This window comes from Hydra vulgaris, chromosome 15 (assembly GCF_038396675.1).
Source record: "Hydra vulgaris chromosome 15, alternate assembly HydraT2T_AEP".
Lineage (NCBI taxonomy): Eukaryota > Metazoa > Cnidaria > Hydrozoa > Anthoathecata > Hydridae > Hydra > Hydra vulgaris.
The window spans coordinates 5464412-5488119 of NC_088934.1; the positions used below are offsets into that span (position 1 = coordinate 5464412).

Below are 23708 nucleotides of genomic sequence, written 5' to 3' on the forward strand. Positions count from 1 at the left end.
TAATTTATAAACATCAAAAAACAACTATTGAAATAAATATAAAACTCGCGTAAACATGTTATAATTAACTCTCGCCGAAAAAAAAAAATAATATTATCATGAAAGATATATATAGATAGATTTCTTTTCGCTACCTCAATTTTAAACAAAAAATATTTTTTTTTAATAAGTTAAAAAGTTAAAATAATAATTTCAGCTTGCTATAAATAAAGTCATTTAAACTTTTATATAAGCTGTTTAAATTTAATTTATAACCATGTTATTCACTTAAAGTAGCAGAAAAAAAAATCATTAAAACTATGATACGTTCATAATAAACATATTTTTTGACATGTCCCTTGTTCCTAATGTTTAATATAAGTTACAAAAACGAATATTGGAAAGTAAGACAAATTAAAACGATTTCCTCGTTGAGCAAAACAAAGAAATACATACGTTTTTAAGTATATCGCACAACTTTGAATATTTTAATTTTATGTAAATTCTTAACAGCAGATTATATTTTAAAAGAAGCTATTTTGATAAGATTTTTTAAAAAACTTGAAATATTTGGTTAAGAGCCTTTAAAATAGAAATTTTACTTTTCGATTTTTTATTGCCCTTAAAAACTGCGTATTTCACTGATTTGTCTTTAAGTACATTGGTTAGTCAAATTTCTTCTGCGCTTATCAGTATTTTTTTTTTGAGTATCAATTTGTTGAAGAACTAAACTTTTTTGAAAAAAATATCTTTTTGTATACATTGAAGTTAACTATTACTATTTTCTTTACAAACTAAAAAAATATCGAGATTAATGTAAAAGTCTATTAAATTCTTTAAAAGGTTACCTAATTTTTCAGATTTTATGTGAAAGAGTTATAGTTTACGCAAATCTTCCAAAACTTTGCACTTCTGACTAAAAACAACGCTCTTAAAAAGTGATCAGGTAATACAGCAACTATTTTGATAAAATTAAGACAGATGTCTTCGAGCGGTTTTAAGACTTGACTAAATAATATGGTACTTGTTGCTTATTGTTGCAGTACATTTCTTTAAGATTGACAGTTTTAAGAAATAAAAGCTTAAGATATCACAAAACACAGGCAAAGTAAAATACAAAAGACTAAGACGAGATAAAGTTTTTAAGACAAGATAAGTTTTTTATATGATATTACCAATAAATTTTGTATGATGTTAGGCAGTTGATAGCCAAAATCACAGAGGCATGATGGCTATCCAGAATGATAATGGCTCATGGAATTTTACTCTTAAGCAAATAATTTCTTAAAATGACAAAAATATTTTGATTGACTGAGTTGTGAAACCTGAGATATTACCTCTGTTTCCACAACTCAGTCATTTGTACAAAGTTTTTGTAAAACTTAGTTTTAAAGCAAAAAGCATTTTTGCAAAACTTCTTGTAAAATGGCCACATCCCTAAATTGACAGATTTAAGGATGTGAGATTACAAAGTTTTACAAAAAATGTCGTTTAAGAATTCAACGAAATATAAGAGATATGTGACATTGAAATCTACCGCAAATTTGTCTTTCTAATTACATAGGATTTGCATAAATCCTCCTAATTGAATCCACAATCATTATTTCATGGTATGATAACACAACTGGCAGTTTTCCTTTGAACTTTATACTCACTTGTTAGCGAATTATTAGGAACCTTTGAATTTTTAGGCCTCACGTCTAAAATAAGTTTTTTCACATCTACTTGGAACCCATTTTCTTTGTTTATAATCCGCTTTTAAAATGACCCTTATATGGATTAAGAGAAGAGGGGGAGGGGGGGGAGAGGAATGGAGTATAAGATTATTATCAAAGCAATTATCAAAATCATATAGGTGGTTCTTGAAATATTTAAAAAACCCATTGATCATTCAGACAGTCTTCATCACAGCATTTCTGGTCGATGCTATTAAATTGAATTTTCCACCTAACGTCATTTTTTCAAGTCATCCAAAGGAGTTTGAATATGATTCGGTTTTTTTTTCATTGAAGTTTTATTATTATTATTATCAGAGCAATTTTTGTTATATTTATTAATAGGCAAAAATTTTTTTTTAGTAAAAAGTAATAAATTTTGAAAAGTACTTAAAATAATCCAAATAAATTATACTTTTAAATTTTACCCTAACTATGATCCCTAATAAAAAAATTGACATATTTCTGTAGTCAAATTCATATATTTACCATGAACATTTCTGAAACTAAATAATATTTCTTTTACAGGACCAGTAGTGAAAGTTAGTGGTGAAAAATTCTATATTTGGGGTAAATTAGGAGGGAATTAGAAGTGTTTCAAGTTGAAACTGTTGCTTTTTATTCAGGTACAATGGGGAGTCGGGGAACAGTAAATGATCCCTAGTGCTACTTGTCTATAATGGCTTCAAAAAATGCGAGAGGGTAAAAAATATGCTGTTATCATGTTTATAGTAGTAGTAGTAGTAGTAGTAGTAGTAGTAGTAGTAGTAGTAGTAGTAGTAGTAGTAGTAATAGTAATAGTAGTAGTAGTAGTAGTAGTAGTAGTAGTAGTAGTAGTAGTAGTAGTAGTAGTAGTAGTAGTATGCAGCACATTTAAACAAGGGTTAAATAGTGCGGAGCACGTCAACATTAGATAATGCCCTGTGGCAGTTTTGCTGACTAATTGTCCATATTTTCAAGCAATATCTTGAACAACTTTATATCTTTGGCATTCGTTATCTGCTTGGAGAGGTCATTTCTTTTAGAGACAATACAATTAGTAAAAAAGTGATGTCTAGACTGATAATTTCTTATTATTCCCCATCTTTGTTGTGATCGAGTTTGATTAGCACGAGCTGGAATAAAAATTTGTTGTTTAATCCATTGTATATTATTATTTATATTTTGTAATATTTTATATTGCTAAATCATATCCCTACACTCACGTCTATGATCTAATAGGGTGATAATAAATTTTTTGCATCTGAGTTCATAATTAAAGTCTTTTATTGCATACGGTATTCGTGTCACCCTATGTTGAATTGATTCAAAAAGATTTATATCTTTTTGGTGGTGAGGATTCCATCCTTGCACTGCAAATTCAAGGTGTGGACGTATGTAGCAAGTATATAATTTATTCCAGAGATTTACATCACGACTCACAAAAGCACGTTTCAATTGACCAATTATTTTACAAGCTGATGATGCAGCTTTACATGCTTGTGCTGAAAATTTAAGATTGTATAATATTAAAGCACCAAGATCTTATTTGCAGGTAGTTTTTGCAAGATTAAGTCTCATATTAGTATTGTAGTCGGTATGAGTGTAGTTTGATTATTTTTACCAACATGCATAACTTTAAATTTTTCATTAGCCATGCATTAGTCCAGTTAATAACATTGTCTAAATCAGATTATACTTGTCAGAGTATACTTATACTGTTTTTGATATCTTTTAAATTTATTTTTGCAAGTAGTTTAGTGTCATCAGCATACATTTTAGGTAGAACGGAGAGATTGTCAGGAAGGTCATTGATATAATTAACAAATAATACTGGACCAAGAACTAAGCCTTGTGGAACTCCACTTACAACATCAGCCCATTCTGAAATTGATTCACCAAAAACAACATGTTGTATTCGGTTAGATAGAAAGGAGTTAAACCATTAGTGAATTTTGCCTTGAATTCCATTTTTGAATACTTTATCTAAAAGTCTTTTGTGAGGGACTTTGTCAAAAACCTTTTCAAAGTCAAGAAAGATTATATCACCAGGATGTTTGTTTGCAACTGATTCAGTTGCAAAATCAAGTGTTTCTAGGAGGTTTGTTACACAAGTTTTGTTTTTAACAAAACCATGTTGATTTGGATGTATTAATTTATTTGCATATAGATGATTCATTATAGCACTTCATTATCATGCATTCCATTATCTTGCATGTCACTGATGTTAGAGAGATTGGTCTGTAATTGACTGGATCTGTTTTATTTCTTTTTTTAAAAAGTGGTGTAATGTTGGCACAAGACCATTCATTAGGAATAGTTCCAGAATCAAGTGATAGTTGAAACAAAAGTACAAGTGGTAAGGACCAAGTGGAAGCACATACTTTTAATACACGTGCATGAACTCCATCTATTCTAATTGATTTGCTAGTATCTAAATTAAGTAAACCATTTTCAATGGTAGCTTGTGTAATTATAAGATCTGAAAGAACAGCCTTGGTGCAAAAGTTAAAACTTGGAAGTGGATTATTTTGATTTTCTTGTACAAATACTGAACTAAATTGCTTGTTAAGTATGTTCGCAATTTCGGTTTTTATTAGTAATACTTTGTTTTGTAGCATTATCTAAGATTGTTGAGATGTCATTTTTGACAGTTTTTTTTCTGTTGAAGTATGCATACAGGCGTTATGGACTCTTATTGTTGGTAGCAAGTGAATGTTCAAATGTTCGAAAACATATCTTTGTTTGTATTTCAAGGGCTCTCTTTGTAGTGATATATTCTTTGTTAAGTGATTGGCATTTTCTACCTGATGATATATAACGGTGCCAGAGTTTGTCTTTATATTTAATTTGGCAGAGAAGACTGTTGTTCATCCATGGAGGTCTTTTTTTTATTGATTGAATAAGATTTTTTTACTTAAATAGGAATTGCATAGTTTTTTATATTGGTCTAAGAATGTTGAGTAGCATTTATTGATAGACTTATTGGAAAATAAATCTTTCCAACCAACAGTTTTGATGGATTCAGACAGATGGGTATATTTACCTTGATTATATTTATGACTGGATATTTTGTATAATCTATCATTTGCTAGTTTGTAGTTTCAAAAAATAACTGTGTCCTTGTTTGATGAGCCAAGTCGAGCAGAGTTGCCTATATCACTGATTCTCTCAGAAGATTCTGATATTATATAATCTAAGGTGTTATTAAATGAGATATTAGCGTTTAGAAAAATTGGAAAAGTAGTTGCTTGTGAAAATGCTTCATCATTAAGCATGTCCGTAAATTTTTTACCTTTTTGTCCATAAATTTTTTGTCTAAGCTAGTTTTGCTACCATTTTACACAATTGTCATTGAACCATTTGACATAAGGAAAATTGAAATTATTCAAATACTTTATAAATAATAAAAATTAAATGTAAATAATACAAAAGAAACAATATACAGTAGCATACTGTATCATGTTATTACAAACTATGAATACAAATATGTAACGGATCATAACTCTGAATTTTATTGCTCTAACTGAAACATATTATATAAGGATCTTTATTAAAAAATTTTATCTAGCTTAATAAAAAAAATTTATGATAGATTTTTAAAGTTATTATACCATTAATGTTTTAAAAAGTATTACATGTTTATTCTTTATTTATTGTTACACTTTTAGCAGTAAATTAATGGAATTTTTTTCCTTTAAATGTTTAAAGAACATTTGCCAGAATTTTTTGGAATCGATGCAAAGTCTTGTTTACTTTAGACGCTAATTATATGCATGTTATTCAACATAATTATTTACTTTAGAAGCAAAGAAATCTATATCTGTAGCTAAGTTTATGTCTTTGTTTTAAAAACTCCTTTAACCATATCAAACAAACATTCCAAATCCATATTTACATTAAAAGCTTGACATATTTTATAAAGTTGTGCGGGTTTGCCAGGTCGTTGCATAGTTTTCAAGTTAAAATCAAATGGCAATGGAAATGGTCCGTTTTTCCAGACTATGTATTCTTATGACTATGTGAAAAACAAAAGAGATTCAGTGTTATTAATGATTCAACTGCTCATTCACATGTTTTAAAATGCAATCAAAACATTTAAAAATGATACAGCATTTGAATCGAAAGAAAATGTAATTTTAAGACTCAGTTTAACAACAATTCAAGAAACATGCTTCGAAATGCAACAGGATCATACCATTCAAAGTGGAACCAAGGTCCCTCATAGACCATCACAGATTTTATTAAAACTTTTTGATATTGTGCATATATATATATATATATATATATATATATATATATATATATATATATATATATATATATATATATATATATATATGAAAAAAGCATGTTTTGAATATTAGATCAATATCTAATATGGTTCTTGAGAAAATGCTATTTAAGTAGTGGGCTATTTTGCATGAAATTTCACTCTACAAAAAAAATGATTTTTTTCATCATTTTTAGCTAATAACTTTTGAACAAGTTTGTTTTATACTTTAATTATTTTAAGGTAGTAAGTATGCTATTGATACTTTTAAAAGAACAAAGTGCTCTAAAAAATTTTCCATAAAAAAAATCTAAAGTTAACAAAATAAATAAATGCATTGAATTAAATAATGTTATTTGTTATAAAATAATAATTAAAAAAAATCAATGCTCATAGCCTTATAATCCCAACCAATAAAACTTTATAATCCCCACTTTATGACACAATTTTTTAAAATAAAAAACAAGCAAAATGTTTTGCAATTTGTAAATTGTAGTGATGAAAAAAATTTACAAACGTTTTAAATACAAACGTATTACACTAAATATTTTAAGAGATTTGTTTAAATATAACTTGAGAATATTTATTTATAACTTCAAATTTCAGTTGAAATTTTTTTTAGCTATTTAGACAATAAAATTTTTTTAAGACAATAAGCAAAGTTAATAGAATTCACAAAAAATTAAATTTCTCAAGTAATAAAATAATCTCATTGATTTTTTTTAAGTCATTATAAAATCTTCTTCTGTTCGACTGGACCTTAAGAGATTGTACTTTGCATAAAATATGCATCAGGGGTACCCAACAGAGATCATCTCTGCATGGCCACCTGAATTTGTTACATAAAGAAGACTTTTTCATAAATTTAAGATCTTGGTGCTCTTCTGAAATACTAAGAATATTTTCTAAATACCATTGAGCATCATAAATGCAGGCCACATATGTTCCTGGTGTGTAACTTGAAATTTTATTAATAAAAATTCTGCAAGTAGAAAAATCCACATTAGTGCAAATACTATCAAACAAAATTCTATTGAGGTAAGTGACATTAGCATAAAACTGTGGTGGTTTTGTGGCCCAGGTATTGCAGAAGAAGAATGATATCTCTCTTCCAAATTGAAGTTTGTGATATGTGTTTCTATTGAAACTTTGTCAACAAAAATAAATAGTATTCCTTTGACATTTGAACACACCAGCTGTACATTTTGCTTGATGTGTTAATAGGGTCGTTAAGTGACTGTAGACTGGCTCGTGCAGCAAGACATTTTACTGTTCCACCAACTCCATCACAAGGACTTTTACCATGAGATGTTGCAAAAAAGTGCCACTCTGCAGTAATGTCAAAATCATGTTTATGGTAGCATAAGTTGATAATATCTTTGTAATTTTTATATTGTGATGCAGCTCCATCACTAAAATTGATAATGTGTTCAAATGTTTGTAATTGTTTAAGTTTATCAATAACATTGATAAAGCAATAAACAGCAACTGTTCCATGTTTCAGATGATCAGATATAACACAATAAGTTTGACTATCAAGTTTTTCATCTTTTTTTAAATAAACAACAAAGGGGTGCAAAGTTGCTTGGCTATTATTCCAGTGAAAACCTTGCACTGCATCCTGTATTAGAAAACTATAGTTTTCTGCAAAATCAAGAAGAACTAAATCTTGTTTTTCTTTTAAACTAGTCTTCAAATGTTGGAAGTAGGTGGCTTGACTTTTTGAAATAAAATGATGCTCTCGTAAATTATTTAACTGTTTATAAACCATTTTAATAAATTCATCTAAAGTTTCAATAAATTCCACAATTCATTTTAATAAATTCATCTAAAATAAATCATAAATCATTTCAATAAATTCATCTAAAGGTAAAGTTGCTGGTGCTAAAGTACATTGAAAATTTGATTTTTGCCATTGATAAAAATTAATTTTACTATTTCACTTTCATTAAACAAAGTGTCAATGTAATTTAACAAAACCTCTTTTCCAGGACATTTATCGCAGCTATACAGCATACATCTCTATTTTCAATGCAAACCAAAATACAAACCATTAATTTCAAAAAGCACCTAAGGGTAAATGTGGAGAAACTGAGCACTGACTAGGATCAGAAACAAGACATAAATCGAGTGGAGAAGGTAAATGATTAGGGTTGTCTGGAAAGCGAGTTGGAAAGTTGACTATTTAAGTTAGGGATTGAAAAAGGCAAAAGTTGTGTGCTTTAATGCCTGCAGAATCACTGACACTAGAGCCAAACCATTCAGAGTGGTAAGCATTAAAGTCACTGACAACAACTATATTAACTGATAAATAAGAGAGAGGGCTTGGTCAATAGGATCAGAAATAACATCAAAAAGAGTGCATTCTTGAGATGAAGGAGAGCGATATAAAACAAAGAGAAAGGCGATAGAGTGAAGTGGTGCTAAACGAAAGCACATGAAAAAATAGTCTGTGGATTCAAACCTAGTTTCACAACAAATGGGTGAATTCTTACGAATGTAAATGCCCAGGCCAAGCATGTGACTATTGGAGTTTTTACAAATTAAAGGAAGATAACCATCAACACTAAGATCACAAGATGAGACAGCTGAACTCAAATTAGTCTCACAACGAGCAAGTAGGTCTGGTGAACTTTGCAAGAGATAAGACTCAACAGAAGAAAAGTTACTTCGAAGACCACGAATATTAGTGAATGGTAGGTTTAGAGAACTTGGTGATGATGATGGTTTTTTGTATTTTATAGTTTTTGGTACTTTATTCATTTTTAAATTTGTTGAAGAACTTGACTCAAAGCATAGATAGTACTCAGAACACTGTTTAATAGTCCAAGCAATTGCCTCATTACTATTAATAAACCCTAAGCCGTAACAAAGGGCTCCAAATGTGGCCTCCGCAAAGCACACCAGTAGTACAAACAGGGACACCATCCATGCGCAACATGGCACTGTTAATACTTTGATATTTTTCAGCTGTTGGTGGAATCAGCCTCTCTGAGAGCTGCCACAGAGTTCGGGAAACCTAACTACCAGATGGCCTCAGAACCATAAAACTGAGGTTTAGAGCTGTACCCTCATTAGGAGATAATATAATGAGTTGCCTAGTCAAAAAATCCTATATGGCAGCAGGACATTGTACTGGGTTACATGTTACCAGTAGCAGGATAACCTGACCTGACAGAGCTCAAAAAGAAATCAAAATTTGAAGACATTGCAGAGAAATATTAACAGACAAATTGAATTATTACAAACCATTAAAAATTATAATACAATTTATGATACCATTAAAAGCATAAAAATAATAAGTAAATAAATAAAATACATTGACAAATTTATATTTGTCAATGAGCAGTTTTTTTATTTAAAGATGGGTATTCTCATTTAATATGTAGTGCTTCTTTAATTTAAAAATTAATTTTGTAATTAACTTTAATTTAATTAAAGAAACACTCCATATGGGAAAAGCCATCTTTAAATAAACAAACTGTTCATTATAATATAAATTTGGCAATCTAGTTTCTTTATTTACTTATTATTTTTATGCTATTTATGGTATCATAATTTGTATTATAATTTTTATAGGTTTGAAAAAATTCTATTTGTCTGTTAATATTTCTCTGCAATGTCTTCAAATTTTGATTTTATATTCCAGAGTTTTAAATTGTAACTTTATCTTTTGAAAATTTAGTATGTAAACTACGAAACATGTCAAGATTAAAAAGTTTTTTTTTTTAAATATGTTCACATAAAATTTTTCCCATCCTATATGAATACTTTTTTAAATTTTTAATTCAATTTTGTTACTGGCATGATTTAAAGTCAAAAAGCATTCATCACTATAATTAGTAAAACATTTTTCTTTTAAGTGAAGATGCTTACAAATAAGAGAGTTTTCATCTGTTCTGTATTTCAATCATTTGTGTCTTTAAGTGACAAGTAGTTTTGTCAATATAACTGGATTTACATCCTGCACAAACAAATTTGTAAACAATAAATAATTTAGAATATATAGGAAGGTGATCTTTAGATAAAAAAAATTAGATATTTTTAATGAAATGAATACCAATCTTATGGTAACCAACTTACAATGTCTCTTAATAGTTGCGTGCAATCTTTGGTTTATTAACAGATATTTTACTAGTATTAGGGAGTTTGAAATAGTGAGGGTTTGTTAGGTCTTCAGACAGTAATGGATCATCATAATTACATTTATTTAAGTAAGAGTTATGTGTTTTTTTTTATTATCCAAGATGGGTACATATTACATTTGAGAATTTTAAAAAGATTGTTAATATTGTAACGAAGACCGAGAATAGTATTGTTAATTTTGAAAGTTCTATTAATTAAACATTTTATAAGACTTATTTTATATGAAAATGAAGTAAAGCTGTAAATAATAATGCGTTGTTTTCTGAGGGGAAAGCAGCAAAAATGTTATCTAAATAAGGTTTGTAAAACAAGGGTTTTACTCCATTATAAGATTTGACCCATTTCTTCAAAATTACCCATAAACAGATTAGCAAGTACAGGTGCTTTACTTGAGGATGATGCACTGTGTGCCTAAAGTGTGGTATTCATGGAGGTCAAGGAGAAGAATGGGTGTGCTGTAACTTATGTGATATTTGGTACCATGTCAAATGCATGTAAATTCTAGAAAGAGCTAATAGCCATGGACTGGATCTGTGAGAATTGTCTACAAATAATGTAAAAATATATGTTTTACATACTGGAGCTTATTGCCCCCGTTTTTTAAAATTTGAGTCTGTGTTAGTTGTAACTTTTTAGCATTTTTTTTAAATTATTTTTTATGACTGTAAATTTTGCTGAATAAAGCTTTTGTAGATATAGAATTGTCTATAACTTAAAAATATTTCAAATTTAAATTTAATACTTATTTACTTATTTCAAAAAGAAAGAAAAAAAGTTCTTAAAAACATGGAGCTTAATGCCCCCTGTTACCCTAATGTATTTATAAAATGTAGTATAACATAAAATTTGATATAATATAAAATATTGTTATTGTAGTTATAGTAATTAGTGTCATTATTACATTCACCAGATGTAACTTCCTTTGATATAAGTATAAATTATATTTTTTATTTTTGTCTTATTGATGTTATTTTTTTGATATAAGTATAAGTTTTTTTATTTTATTTGGTTTCATCTTATTCCCTTCTTTTTTCTCAAGTTAAATGATGTTGAATGACGAGTAATACGAGTATGAATTTTAGTAGATGGCATGCTAGCTCTTTAGAGCAGTGCCCATTATAGTATTTATAGAAAAGAAAAAGAGAAGCAATATTACAACGATGTGACAATGGTTGAAGTTTGGCTGCAAGAGCAGGTCTAATTATGTTTACATAATTTATGTTATAATTTTTTTTTGGACCTTATTTTGAAGAGAAAGGACATCATTTGCAGATTTGCTCCAGATAAAGGGTTAATCCTAGAAAATGATGACTCATCTTCATCTAGATTATTGTGATAATGATTAGCTGAAAAAGTTTTATCTGAGTTCACCAGCCACTAAGAGCTTCATGCTGTAACAGAAATGAGATCTTTTTGAAGCTCAAATGCCTCTTCCAAGAAATAGTTAGATAAGTCAGATTTTTCTCCAGAATTTTTGAAAATAGGGATATCAGATGCTGCTTATATATATATATATATATATATATATATATATATATATATATATATATATATATATATATATATATATATATATATATATATATATATTTTCCAGCAGGCTGGAAAACAATACTCAGATAAACACTTAAATAGTTTTGAAAGTATAAATGACAGCTCCAGAGAACACTTCTGCAAGATTATAACAGATACGTTGTCCAGACCAGTAAGCTGTATCGGGTGATGCGGAAGTTATCGGACAAATCCTAATTTCATTATTTGAGCATAATAATTACTTTTTGTGGTTCGTTAACGTTCTATAAAATATAAACTTTATTATTTGAAACACAATTATTTAAAATGAGGTTAAATGCAGCTGAACGAAAATCTTTGCGAAAGCGACTAAAAATGTTTTTGTAAATAAACCTAATATAAAAAAAAAAAAAATCGTAAATCATTTTGAAAAGGAAGGATTTGCTCGAAGTACAATATATGATAACCTAAAAAGACTTGAAAATGTTCAATCGTTTTCTGATAGAAAGCACCCTGGTCGTCCGACATCCTGGACTAGAGAAAAGAAAGCCGAATTAATGAGACTTGTCAACAATCGAAAAGGGGTCAGTCAGAGAAAAATAGGTATTAAATTCGGTGTAAATCAATCGACAATTGGTCGTCAGTTTAAAAAAATGAATATTAAATATAAAAAACGTGAAAAGACTCTAAAATACACTATAGAACAACAAATAAAGGCAAAGAAAAGAAGCAGGAAACTAGTTAACCAACTCTATAACACAAAATCGCTTCTAGTCATGGATGACGAAAAATACTTTTGTTTTGCAGGGGACAACATGCCTGGAAATTCTGGATACTACACAAACAACAAAAAGACATGCGCAGAAAGTGTTCGTTTTATAGGAAAAGAGAAATTTCCTAAACAGTTATTAATGTGGATAGCCATATCTGACCGTGGTAAGTCCGAGCCATTGTTTCGCACTTCCAAGGCTGTAGCGATCAATTCATCAATCTATATTAATGAATGTTTAGAAAAACGACTTCTTCCATTTATTCACAAGTATCATGGAGACTTTAACTATTTATTTTGGCCAGATTTAGCAAGTTCTCATTATTCTAAAGATTCTCTAAATTGGATGGACCAATATGTCTATTACGTTGATAAAAAATCCAATCCCCCAAATGTGCCTCAAGCACGAGCAATTGAAAATTTTTGGGGACATTTGGCACAGAAGGTTTACGAGGGATATTGGTAAGCTTTAACAGACCAAGTTTTGATTGATCGCATTAAACTAAAACTACAAGAAATTGATTTAAACTTTTTACAGTCGCATATGAAAGGCATCAGAGCAAAATTGAGATCAATTGCAGATGGTATTGTTTTTTCATATAAAAAATAATATATTTTTATTAAAAGATAAATACTTTATTTAAAAAAAATATAATAGTAGTTTGTTTTTTTATTTATAAATAAGTTATTAACGTTTTTATTTTGTCCGAAAACTTCCGCATCACCCGTTAAAAGAGTCTAAGCGGGAAATTGCTTAAGATGGGGGAAAAGCGCCTATGATGGCATACTTAACTTTGAAGCTTCATTATTCAGTATCCTGAAGACCAATAATAAAAGTTTTGATATGGATACATTCCTTGTTACACGTAGAACAATAATTACCCTGGGAGTTTTCATCAGTTTTATTTTTTTTATAAGTTATTCTTATTGTAAAAAAAACAAAAAGTATGCCATTATAGGCAACCACTGCTCCTATGATAGCATAGGGGAGGATGGGGCTAGTTAGGATCGAGGGTAACTTAATGATTTCATTCAACCTTAGAGTCTTCCCTCTAACCAGCATTATAAAATTTATATACCAGCATTATAAAATTTATTGCGTTTTACGTATTTTTTGGACCAAAAAAATATTTTGGAGCATTGCTTTCTTTTAACTTTACTTAAAAATAAGTTTTTCTTATAAAAAAAAAAGGTTTTCCCAACTCGTCAATATTTCAACTCCCCCAACTCGTCAGTATGCCATCATGGGTAAAAGTCATCATTTTCATTAAAACAAGCTGTGTCTGCTTTGTTCAAAAGATAAAATTAGGTAACCATTCCACTAAATGCACAAAACTTGAATATAAAATGCATGAAAATTTCATTTCTGCACAGTTAATAGTAAAATCACAATCTTAAATATATGAAGGAAATAAAACTACAACAGCACATCCCAAAATCGATTTTTGTTGATTATAAAAACATTATTTGTGCACAAGGGACGTTTTTTCACTAAAACTAATGTAAAGTCAGTATAGTCATGTAGGTCTAATCATTTTTTTTCCAAAACCAATTTTAACAGAAATATGACCGGTATGCCATCATAGGCGCTATGCCATCATAGGCGCCTTTCCCCTACATAGAATGGAATGATAGGAATGTCAAACAATGGATCAACCTGTTTGTCGGCGATATCAGGTAGGATGTTATTAATGAAATCAAGAGATAAGATTGGCAAAAAAATTTTCAATATGAGTTCAATATGAGTTCATAATTTATTTATTGTAATTATTTGTTTTTCAATTTTGACAAATTTTTTTTTAATTTATTCATTTTTTTTTTTTAATTCATTTCTTCTTAACTTCATTTATAGCAAGGTCATTAATTAGTTCAAAAGTTAATAAAAAGAAGGAGGTATAATAGACTTACTAATAAGAGCGGAGCTGAAGGAAATTTTACACTGTGTTTCATCTATATACTAATTTATAGCTCCCTCCCTCTCTCTCTTTAACATATGTATATATATGTATACACACATATATATGCATGTATATATATATATAGATATATATATATATATACATATATATATATATATACATATATATATATATATATATATATATATATATATATATATATATATATATATATATATATATATATATATATATATACACACATATATATACATATATACATATACATATATGTACATATATATATATATATATATATATATATATATACATACATATATATACATATATATATATATATATATATATATATATATATATATATATATATATATATATATATATATATATATATATATATATATATATATATATATATATATATATATATATATATATATATATATATATATATATATATATATATATATAAATATATGTGTGTGTGTATTTATTATGGAGCTAAACCTAACTTCCGCTATATTCTTTTTACATGACAAAATTCTTTTTTGTACACTCAGGCAAACTAGAATTTTGCCATAAAATTGCAAAATTTTAGTGTGACTTATAACTATTAATTAAATAAGCTTGGGTTTTTTAAGGTTTCACCTTGGTAAATGCAGTAAAAAAACAACTAAATGTGTAAATGACTAGAAACTTTTTACTTATGCTATAACTAGCATTAAAGACAATTCTATAGCACCTGAATTATATACTATTCAGATTTTATTTTTGTATAAACTATAACTCCTATTTAATGAAGGTTTATAAAATATAACTTCTATTTAATGAAGGTTTATAAAATATAACTCCTATTTAATCAAATAGTTGGTGCATGTTTGCAAGAAATAATTAATTTCAAGTGTTTAAATCATTAATGTCAGTCTTCAATATATCAATGATAAGTGGTTTTATCATCGATTTTATCATTTCAAGTAGATTTTTCTTTATGTTTAGTGTTGGTTAAATGATTTTAACCAGAGACTTGGATATTCAGTATAGTGGTTTGTGTTTAGAGGTAGTTTTGCCTTATTGTTGCAAAGTATAATATTTAAATTGGGAGCTGATTTGAATATATTCTTAATGTTTTGCTTTCTAAGTTCTTTTCTAAGTTTGGGACCACTTGATATCCATTGTGGTTTTATAAGCAGCTGTGGCACAATGTTTAGAACACTTGTTTTTAAAGCAAAAGATCCAGGGTTGGATACAATCTCTGAGCATTTTATTCCATCATTAGTAAGAAAAGAGGTGTGAATTTCTTAGCTAAATGCTCCTCCACAGTGCTCTGTGACAAGATTGTTAGGTTTTCTTGTGGCACCTAAATAAAATAAAAATAAAAAATAAAATTAAAAAGAATGATTAGTTATCCAATTGTTAAGAAATAGTTATCCAATTACAATAACATCGTCATCCAACAGCTTAGTTGTGGTTATCCTATTGCCTATTGCTAAGGTGTGGTTATTTAATTACCAAAATGTGGCTACCAAATTGTTAAGATGTGGTTATCCAATTGTTAAGGTATGGTCATCCAATGGCTAAGATGTGAGGTTTTTTATTGTTGATACAATAGGACACATTGAAAAGTTGTTAAGGGTTTTGTAAGCTTTAATCATTTTTAAATTCAAGGTGAAATTCATTCCATCTTGAATTTAAAATCAATTCATTTAAGGTGGAATACAATCTGGTGAATATGTTTTATTTCAACTGCTTTTTTCTTGTGTCAATTTTTCCAATTTCTGTTGAAAATTAGTAGTTTTATTGATTAGTTTGTTCACAAAACATTTTACTTATAACATTAGGTAAAAAGTAGCTAAAGAAGTCTAATAAATAATAATTATATAAATATTATATAAATATTATAATATAATATAATATAATATATAAATATATAATTATATAAATATTATAAATAATAAATAATTTTTTTTAATTAAGGTTTTGAAACCGCATTAGCTCTTTCTCTTCATGGCTGTCATGTAATACTAGCATGTCGTACTAAAGTTAAAGGTGAGCAAGCAGCATCTCTTATTCTAAAAAAACAGGTGTGAAACATAGTTTCATTTGTTTTTACAATGTACTTTTTACAGAAAAGTCTTTTAAATTGATGTAACAATAATTTATTTATATAATATCAAATTATATTTGTTTAGAAAATACCAGTAAAGGTTGATGTTGTCGAATGTGATTTGGCTTCTTTGGATAGTGTAAAAAGATGTGCTGAAACTATTCTACTAAAAAAATGGTGAAATTAATGGATATGTATTCTATTTTTTATGCTTTTTTTATATTTTTTTTGTTTTTTTTTATTCTAATTCACTACCAACAATTCTGCAACCAACTACCATTAACTTTACTAGAAAACAAAGTATAGAGTTAAGGAGCAAAAAAACGGTTGACAGAAGACTTGAAAAGGCAGAATGACAGAAGACTTGAAAAGCTGTATGAGTCAGGAAAACATGAAGATGGGAGAAAGTTCCAAAGGTTTAAAGTGCCAGGGAAAAAACTAGATGCATAAAATTTTTCAGAACATGAAGTGGCATATACAGTAAAGTTGCGATGTTGCTGAATGACAAGTCAAACAAGTTTTGGTTGGTAGAACTATAGATAATTCCTTTGAGCAGTGACTATAATAGTTTTTGTAGAAAAAAAGGAAGAGATGCAGCCTTACTATGGTGGGAAATTGGCTAATGCTTGTCAGATAAAGCAGGTTCAACTATGTTTTTTAAATGCGTTTATGGATCTTATGCAGAAGAGAAAAAACATTATTAGAAGAACCAGCCCAAATATACACTTTTACAATATAATAACAGTATTCTATATAAGGACGAATAAATGATTTATAGTGGTAGAGAATGGAGTCAGGAGAAGGAAAATGGCAAGCATGATAAAGAGAAGCATTCTTAGAAGATATTAACTTTGCAATAGGTAGTAATAGTCTGAGAAGATGTAAAGAAGAGGTCTCAGTGAAAGTGTTGTCACTCATCAATATAAGAATATCAACAATATTGTGAGAATTGTTTGCAGTAAACAACTGAGTTTTATTGGAGTTATAATTCACAAGCAACTGCAAGTCTCAACCTATTATAGATGAGAGATTTATTATAGAAGAGAGGACAAGATTTATCTAAGTGTTCTAAGACTTTTTGTCAAGACAGAAGTATATAGTTAAGTTGTCTGTGCAAGAGCCACTTTATATGTTAGATCAATAATGTAGATATGAAACAATACAGGACCAGGATAGAAGCTTGAAGTAGCGCTAGGAATAACTGGAAATAAAGTAGAAAAGTTGGCCTTTAAGGATTACTTAAAAGTGTTTAGAAAGAAATAATCTAAAAACATTCTTAGGCACACCATATGAGAGAAGCTTATGGAGAAGACCAGCTTGCCAAATTTTATTGAAAGCTTTTAATTTGTCAGAGCATCAGCCCTTGCCTTGCCACCTTTATCTAATGCACATTAGAATTTTTGCATTACAGCAATTAGCAAGTAAGCTGTAAAACAAGAAAATTGAAATCCCTATTGATTATATTCCAAATATCTCTAGAATTTAATTTTTGAGATAAGATACAAGATTTAGTGAACTGAAAATAATGGAGTTTAGCATCAGACCTTTTTATATTGATTTTTTGTAATAATAAAAAGATGTTTGTTTTCAAGAGATGAACAACGATAAATAAAAATAACAACTATATTTAATCATAATCTGTGATCATAACTGTGAAAATCATGAAATAGAATAAGACTTGGCTTGAAACCGAAATAAAAGAGTAAAAAGTTTTCATACCTGCATGAATCCAAGAGGTACATAATATAAGCATAAATTATAAAAGAATCTCAGTCAGCTTTAGGGTAGCAGTAGGAAGTTTGATATTAGGATAAGTCCGAAGGTTATTAGGAGATAATAGGAAGCCACCAATAAGAAGGAACAAACAAAATTCTATGGATTCACGAAGATCCAGCATTCATTATACTAGGCAGAAAAAAATGTAAAATAAGTTTTTACACAAATTTGCATATTACTAGTATTTGGGTAATCCTGTAGTTATTCTCCACAATACACATCAGATTAGTGCTCACTATGTGCTTGTGGCTTAAATCTTAATTAATTGTACATTGTGCCACCCCAGTATGGGGTCCTATCACTTTTAGATGAAACTTGTGACTTATGGTGACTGATGTGTATTCAATCAATTAAAATCCATTTTTTAGGTCTTACATCTGGGTAGCCCATAAGTGCAAGGAGTGAGTGTGTGCAGCTTTTTTTTTTTCCTGTTTTGAAAGTGGATGAAATCATAACAAGACCATAACAGACAACTAGTCAAAATAAGCCAATGCACCACACCATCACACATTATCACACTATCACACCACCACATCTGCATCACACATTATCAGTCTCTAATACCACTTTATTTATTTTAATTACTCATCAAAATGATTCAATCATTAAAGTTTGGCTGATATAACTACTTATTATTTATTTTAAAATTCTTTTACTATAACTTTATATTTTACTATAACTTTATATTACATATTCATCATTTGGTTATAATTTTCTATACTATTATACTGATTGAGAAATTTGCAATTGAACTATACATTTACCGGGAATGTATTTCACTTATATTATATATTCAGTTATATTTAATGAAATGATATTTCTAGGATTTTTCATTTCTAAACTTTTATAAACTTTTTTATGTCTGCTATATTTATTGTGTAGTTTAAAATTTGAGTATGTTTGTCTCTATATCAACGCTTTTCCTATAATTATTGGTGTTGTACAAATTCAAGTTTAGAACGTGTTTAGTTTTTATGAAATGTTAAGACTGAAATCTCTTAATCCTATGACTTTGAAACACAAACCTACATAATCAAGTTTGGTAGTAAGAAAACTGCCTCATTTACCTGACAATGTGTGTTAGTTTCAGACTTTCTCCCCCTGAGTTTAGGGCCACATTTACCACACAGTAAATAAGAAGTATCTAGTTTAATCTCTACCACATGGGGTTTGAACTCCATTCTTTTGACTAACAAAGCAAGCGTTCTACAACTGCATTATACCTGCATTTGATTGAAGTACTCCTATAAGTAAATTACAATATGATTTTAATTATCTATTTTTTTAGGACTATAAAAATTCTCATATGTAATGCCGGCGTAATGGGCCTTCCATATTCTTTGTCATCTGATGGAATTGAAAGTACTTTTGCCATCAACCATCTTGGTCATTTTTATTTGGTTAATTTATTAAAAGATGTCCTTTTAAGTTCAGCACCAGCTAGAGTGATAATTGTGTCATCAGAATCTCATCGGTAAATTTTACTATTTTATACTTTATTTTTTACTAATTAATAATCAAATCTTTTGTATTGGAATAAAAGTTCTGCAAAATACTACAAATATAGTATAGGGTTTTTTCTTTTAAATACAAATCAATATATTTGAAAATGAATTTATTATTTGTCGCGTAAATAATCTGCAGTTGTCACATAATCTACAGTTGTCACATAAATAATCTGCTGTTGTCACGCAAATAACCTGCTGTTGTAACATAAATAACCTGCTATTGTAAAGTAAGTAATCTGCTATTGTCACTTAAATAGTCTGCAGTTGTCGTATAAATAATCTATTGTTGTCACGTACAGTATTGGACAAAACATTTGCAACCAACATCGAACAATGCTAAAAAGTGTTCCTGATTTTACATGTCTTAAAAACGAAACGAACTATACTACCACAGCAAACAGTTCAGAAGTCTGGTAGCATCCAGAAATATCCAGAAACGTTCAGAAGCATCCAGACCCATCCAGAAGCTTCCAGAAACATCGAAAAGAAGCATCTAGAATCTTCCAGAACAGGTTCACACAGCTTCATTTTACTATATAAGAGACATGTAAATCGACATGTAATTCAGTCAGTATATGGAAGTCAATCAGTCAGTATTATCAAGACAGTTTATCGAAGTGAGTTTTATCAAAGTGTTTTATCGAAGAACATCAATACAAGAAGTTAAATACAACAAGTGTTTCATTACATCAATACAGTCCACATCCAACCAAGACGTTGTATTCCACAGAGCATTATTGTATTATCACAAGGTAAATGTAACACGGTAAGCCTTGAGAAGCGTGATTATTTATTTTTATTATTTATGACTTCAAGTGCAAAAATGGCTTCTGACAGTCTTGGATTGGAACTAAGAAAGAAAATTTTTGGCGATTACGTAAGCCGAATGTCACAAAAAAGTATTTGTGATAAATATTGCGTGAAAAAATGGACCGTATCAAGACTATGTTCCAAAATATCGTTCTACGGGTAAGTTGGCAGCAGATAACAAAGGTGGAAGACCGCGTTCCACCGCTTCTAGAGAGGATTCTATGATCGTCAGATCCGTCAAGAAGGATCCCTGGATATGATCAGTCGAGATACAAAAGCAATTAGAGCTGCCTGTATCGGACCGAACAATCAGAAGATGTGCTGTTGAAGCCGGATTGTTTTCTTGACGCCCTGCAAAGAAACCGCTGATTTCATTAAAAAACCAGAAGAAAAGACTCCTGTTTGCTACATCTCATATTGACTGGAATGTGCAGAAATGGCGAACTGTCCTGTTAAGTGATGAATTGAAGTTCAACATCATTGGGAGCGATGGCATTTGCCGTGTACGCCGACCGGCCAGAAAACGCCTTGATTTACGTTACTGCCATAAGACCGTGAAGCATGGTGGAGGCAATGTAATGGTCTGGGGTGTTTTTCTGCTAACGGTCTAGGTCCAATACATCGAAACGAGGGAATAATGGACCGTTTCATGTATAAAAATATCCTGAAAGATGTTATGTTACCTCATGCTGAATGGAATATGCCAATAAAATGGGTTTTTCAGCAAGATAACGATCCGAAACACACTGCAAAAGTAGTCAAGCAGTGGTTTCAAGACAACCACCTATCGGTGATGGATTGGCCGCCTCAATCTCTGGATCTCAACCCTATCGAGAACCTGTGGGAGATCGTCAACCGCAGAATTAATCGTGAAGGTGTTCGTAATAAGGATCAACTGTTTGAACAAATCCAAAAGGCCTGGACAGCGATTCCACAAAGTTTCATTGATCACCTGATCGAATCTATGCCTCGAAGATGCAAGGCTGTGATCAACAACAAAGGATTCGCCACGAAATATTGATAGCAAAATACAGCTTGGTCAACATTTTGTCGAGTTGCACTTGTTTTGTCCAGAAGGAAATCAGATTTTTTTAATACTTTTGATTAATTTATTAATTTTTGTGTACAAATAATGAATTTTGTGATGAATAAAACTTGAAGAACTTTGTCTCCAAACAGTTACATAGTTATTTCTATAAATTGAAAAAATGCACTACTTTTATATAAAGAAACTAAATTAGCATTATTTGGTTGCACTCGTTTTGTCCGATACTGTAAGTAATCTGCTGGTGTCTTGTAAATAATCTGCAGTTGTCATGTAATCGTAATGTTGTCACGTAAATAATCTGCAGTCGTCACGTAGCTAATTTGCTGGTGTTATGAAAATAATTTGCTGTTATTACAGTTAAAACAGTTAAGTTTTTATTGGAAGTTATTACTTTTCATAAATATTTTTAAAACTTTTAGATTTCCTTCACTATATGGAGACACGTTTGAGATACGAGATGTTCCAATGAAAAAATCTGATTATATCTCAATGGTCGCCTATAACCAATCAAAACTTTGCAATCTACTATTTGCTTTTGAACTTAATCGGCGTCTTGAACCATTTGGAGTTACTTGTAATGCAGTTACACCTGGTTGTTTAATATCCACTAGTATTCAGCGCCATTCATACTTTTATAAACTTTTATTTTTGCTAGCAAGACCTTTTGCAAAATCACAGGTAAAATGAAAGCTGAAATTATTTTTTTGTTTTTTTTAAAGCTTCAATGCTTAACTATTGATATTAATGAGTATTTTTTTAGGTCAAAAGGTAGTTTTAGTTGAGCCACTTAGGGTTTTGAACATCCCATTTTCTTCAGAGGATTACAAAGTAGTAGGCTATAGTAGAAAAAAGTATTTCTATTTGTGTCTACTATTTTAATTTGAATAATACAAACGTTTATTAAGTAAAAAACATCTGGATCAAAGTTTTATACTAGATTTTCTAGAAGTCAGAAAATCGTTAAACTCTGTTGGAACTATTTGTTGTAAAATCGAAATAGTAAAATGATCTAACAATTGTTCTTGGGTAATGAAATTTTTTTTCTAAACAAGCATTTCTAGGTAAAAAGTTAACAAACCATACTGGTTTTTTGAGTTCCTTAACTCAACCATTATTTTCGTAAAGCAGTTTTTATTATTGAGATAAGTCTTCCAGAATCATTGTGTTTCGAAAGGATAAATCTTGCTTTGCTGAATATAATTTTTTTTAAATTTTCAGTTAATAGGTTTAAATATTTAAAAATATTTAAATGTGTTTACAATTAAAATGCTTTTGATAATGCTGTACATGAATTTTTAATTTTATTACTAAACCTTCCTACTACATAGTTTATAACTATATTTTAGTAAAGCTTAGAAGGTGGTTTTTATTTGGTGCGTGGCCACTTGACTTTGATAAATTTTTCTCATAGTTTATTTTTTATTAACTAAATTAGTATAAAACATTAGGTTTTATTTAATTTTTTAAATTTGTTTTCATAGAGTCAAGGCGCCTCAACGTTAGTTTATTGTGCAGCTTCGCTTGAAATGGAAGGAGTTGGTGGATTCTACTTTAATAATTGTGCTGGGTGTGCTCCTTCACAACTCTCATCAAACGAACAACTTGCTAAAGAATTGTGGGACTTCAGTGAGAAGCTAGCATTTAAAAAATTCGATATTGATTGGTTGATTAACATTTAAATATTTGTTTAAAACTAAAAAAAAAAAAATTATTGATCATATTAATACTTAAACTGTGTGACCCACCTAGCGTGTGTGCAATGAAATTGTCATATAAAGTTGTAGTAATTCAAATAAACATGATTTAACAGCATTTCGAATTAGTTGTAAATATATATTTATAAAATTAAACAATGTATTTTATTATACCTAAAAAATTTAAGTTAATTTTTAAGTTGATAATTAGTTCGGTATTATGTTACTATCAGATTTACCATAGATTTCTCGTTTTTAACAATTAGGGTTTAGACTTGTAATTGCAGTTTTAAAAATTAAATACAATAATATTGTGTTGCAATGCCAGAAAAGTAATAAAAAAATTTATTGGTATTGTTTTGATGAAAAATAATTACAATAATTATTGTAGTGTATTGTATTACTATTTAGAAGTCCGATAGCTATTGTATTTTGATGTATTTTGATTCTTTTTCCACGCATTTAATATTATCTGG

General features: G+C 29.1%; 1 protein-coding gene across 1 annotated transcript in view; it reads left to right on the forward strand.

The window, feature by feature from the left end:
* The window catches only part of LOC136072057 (WW domain-containing oxidoreductase-like), a 37163-nt gene extending 13772 nt beyond the window's left edge, over nucleotides 1–23391 (forward strand). Inside the window, exons 5-9 of the mRNA XM_065820138.1 lie at nucleotides 16267–16373; nucleotides 16482–16573; nucleotides 19461–19646; nucleotides 21958–22216; nucleotides 23020–23391. Of these exons, the coding sequence (XP_065676210.1) occupies nucleotides 16267–16373; nucleotides 16482–16573; nucleotides 19461–19646; nucleotides 21958–22216; nucleotides 23020–23217 (842 nt within the window). The 3' untranslated portion in view covers nucleotides 23218–23391. The remainder of the gene's footprint in view (nucleotides 1–16266; nucleotides 16374–16481; nucleotides 16574–19460; nucleotides 19647–21957; nucleotides 22217–23019) is intronic.
* The last annotated feature ends 317 nt before the right edge of the window (nucleotides 23392–23708 follow it).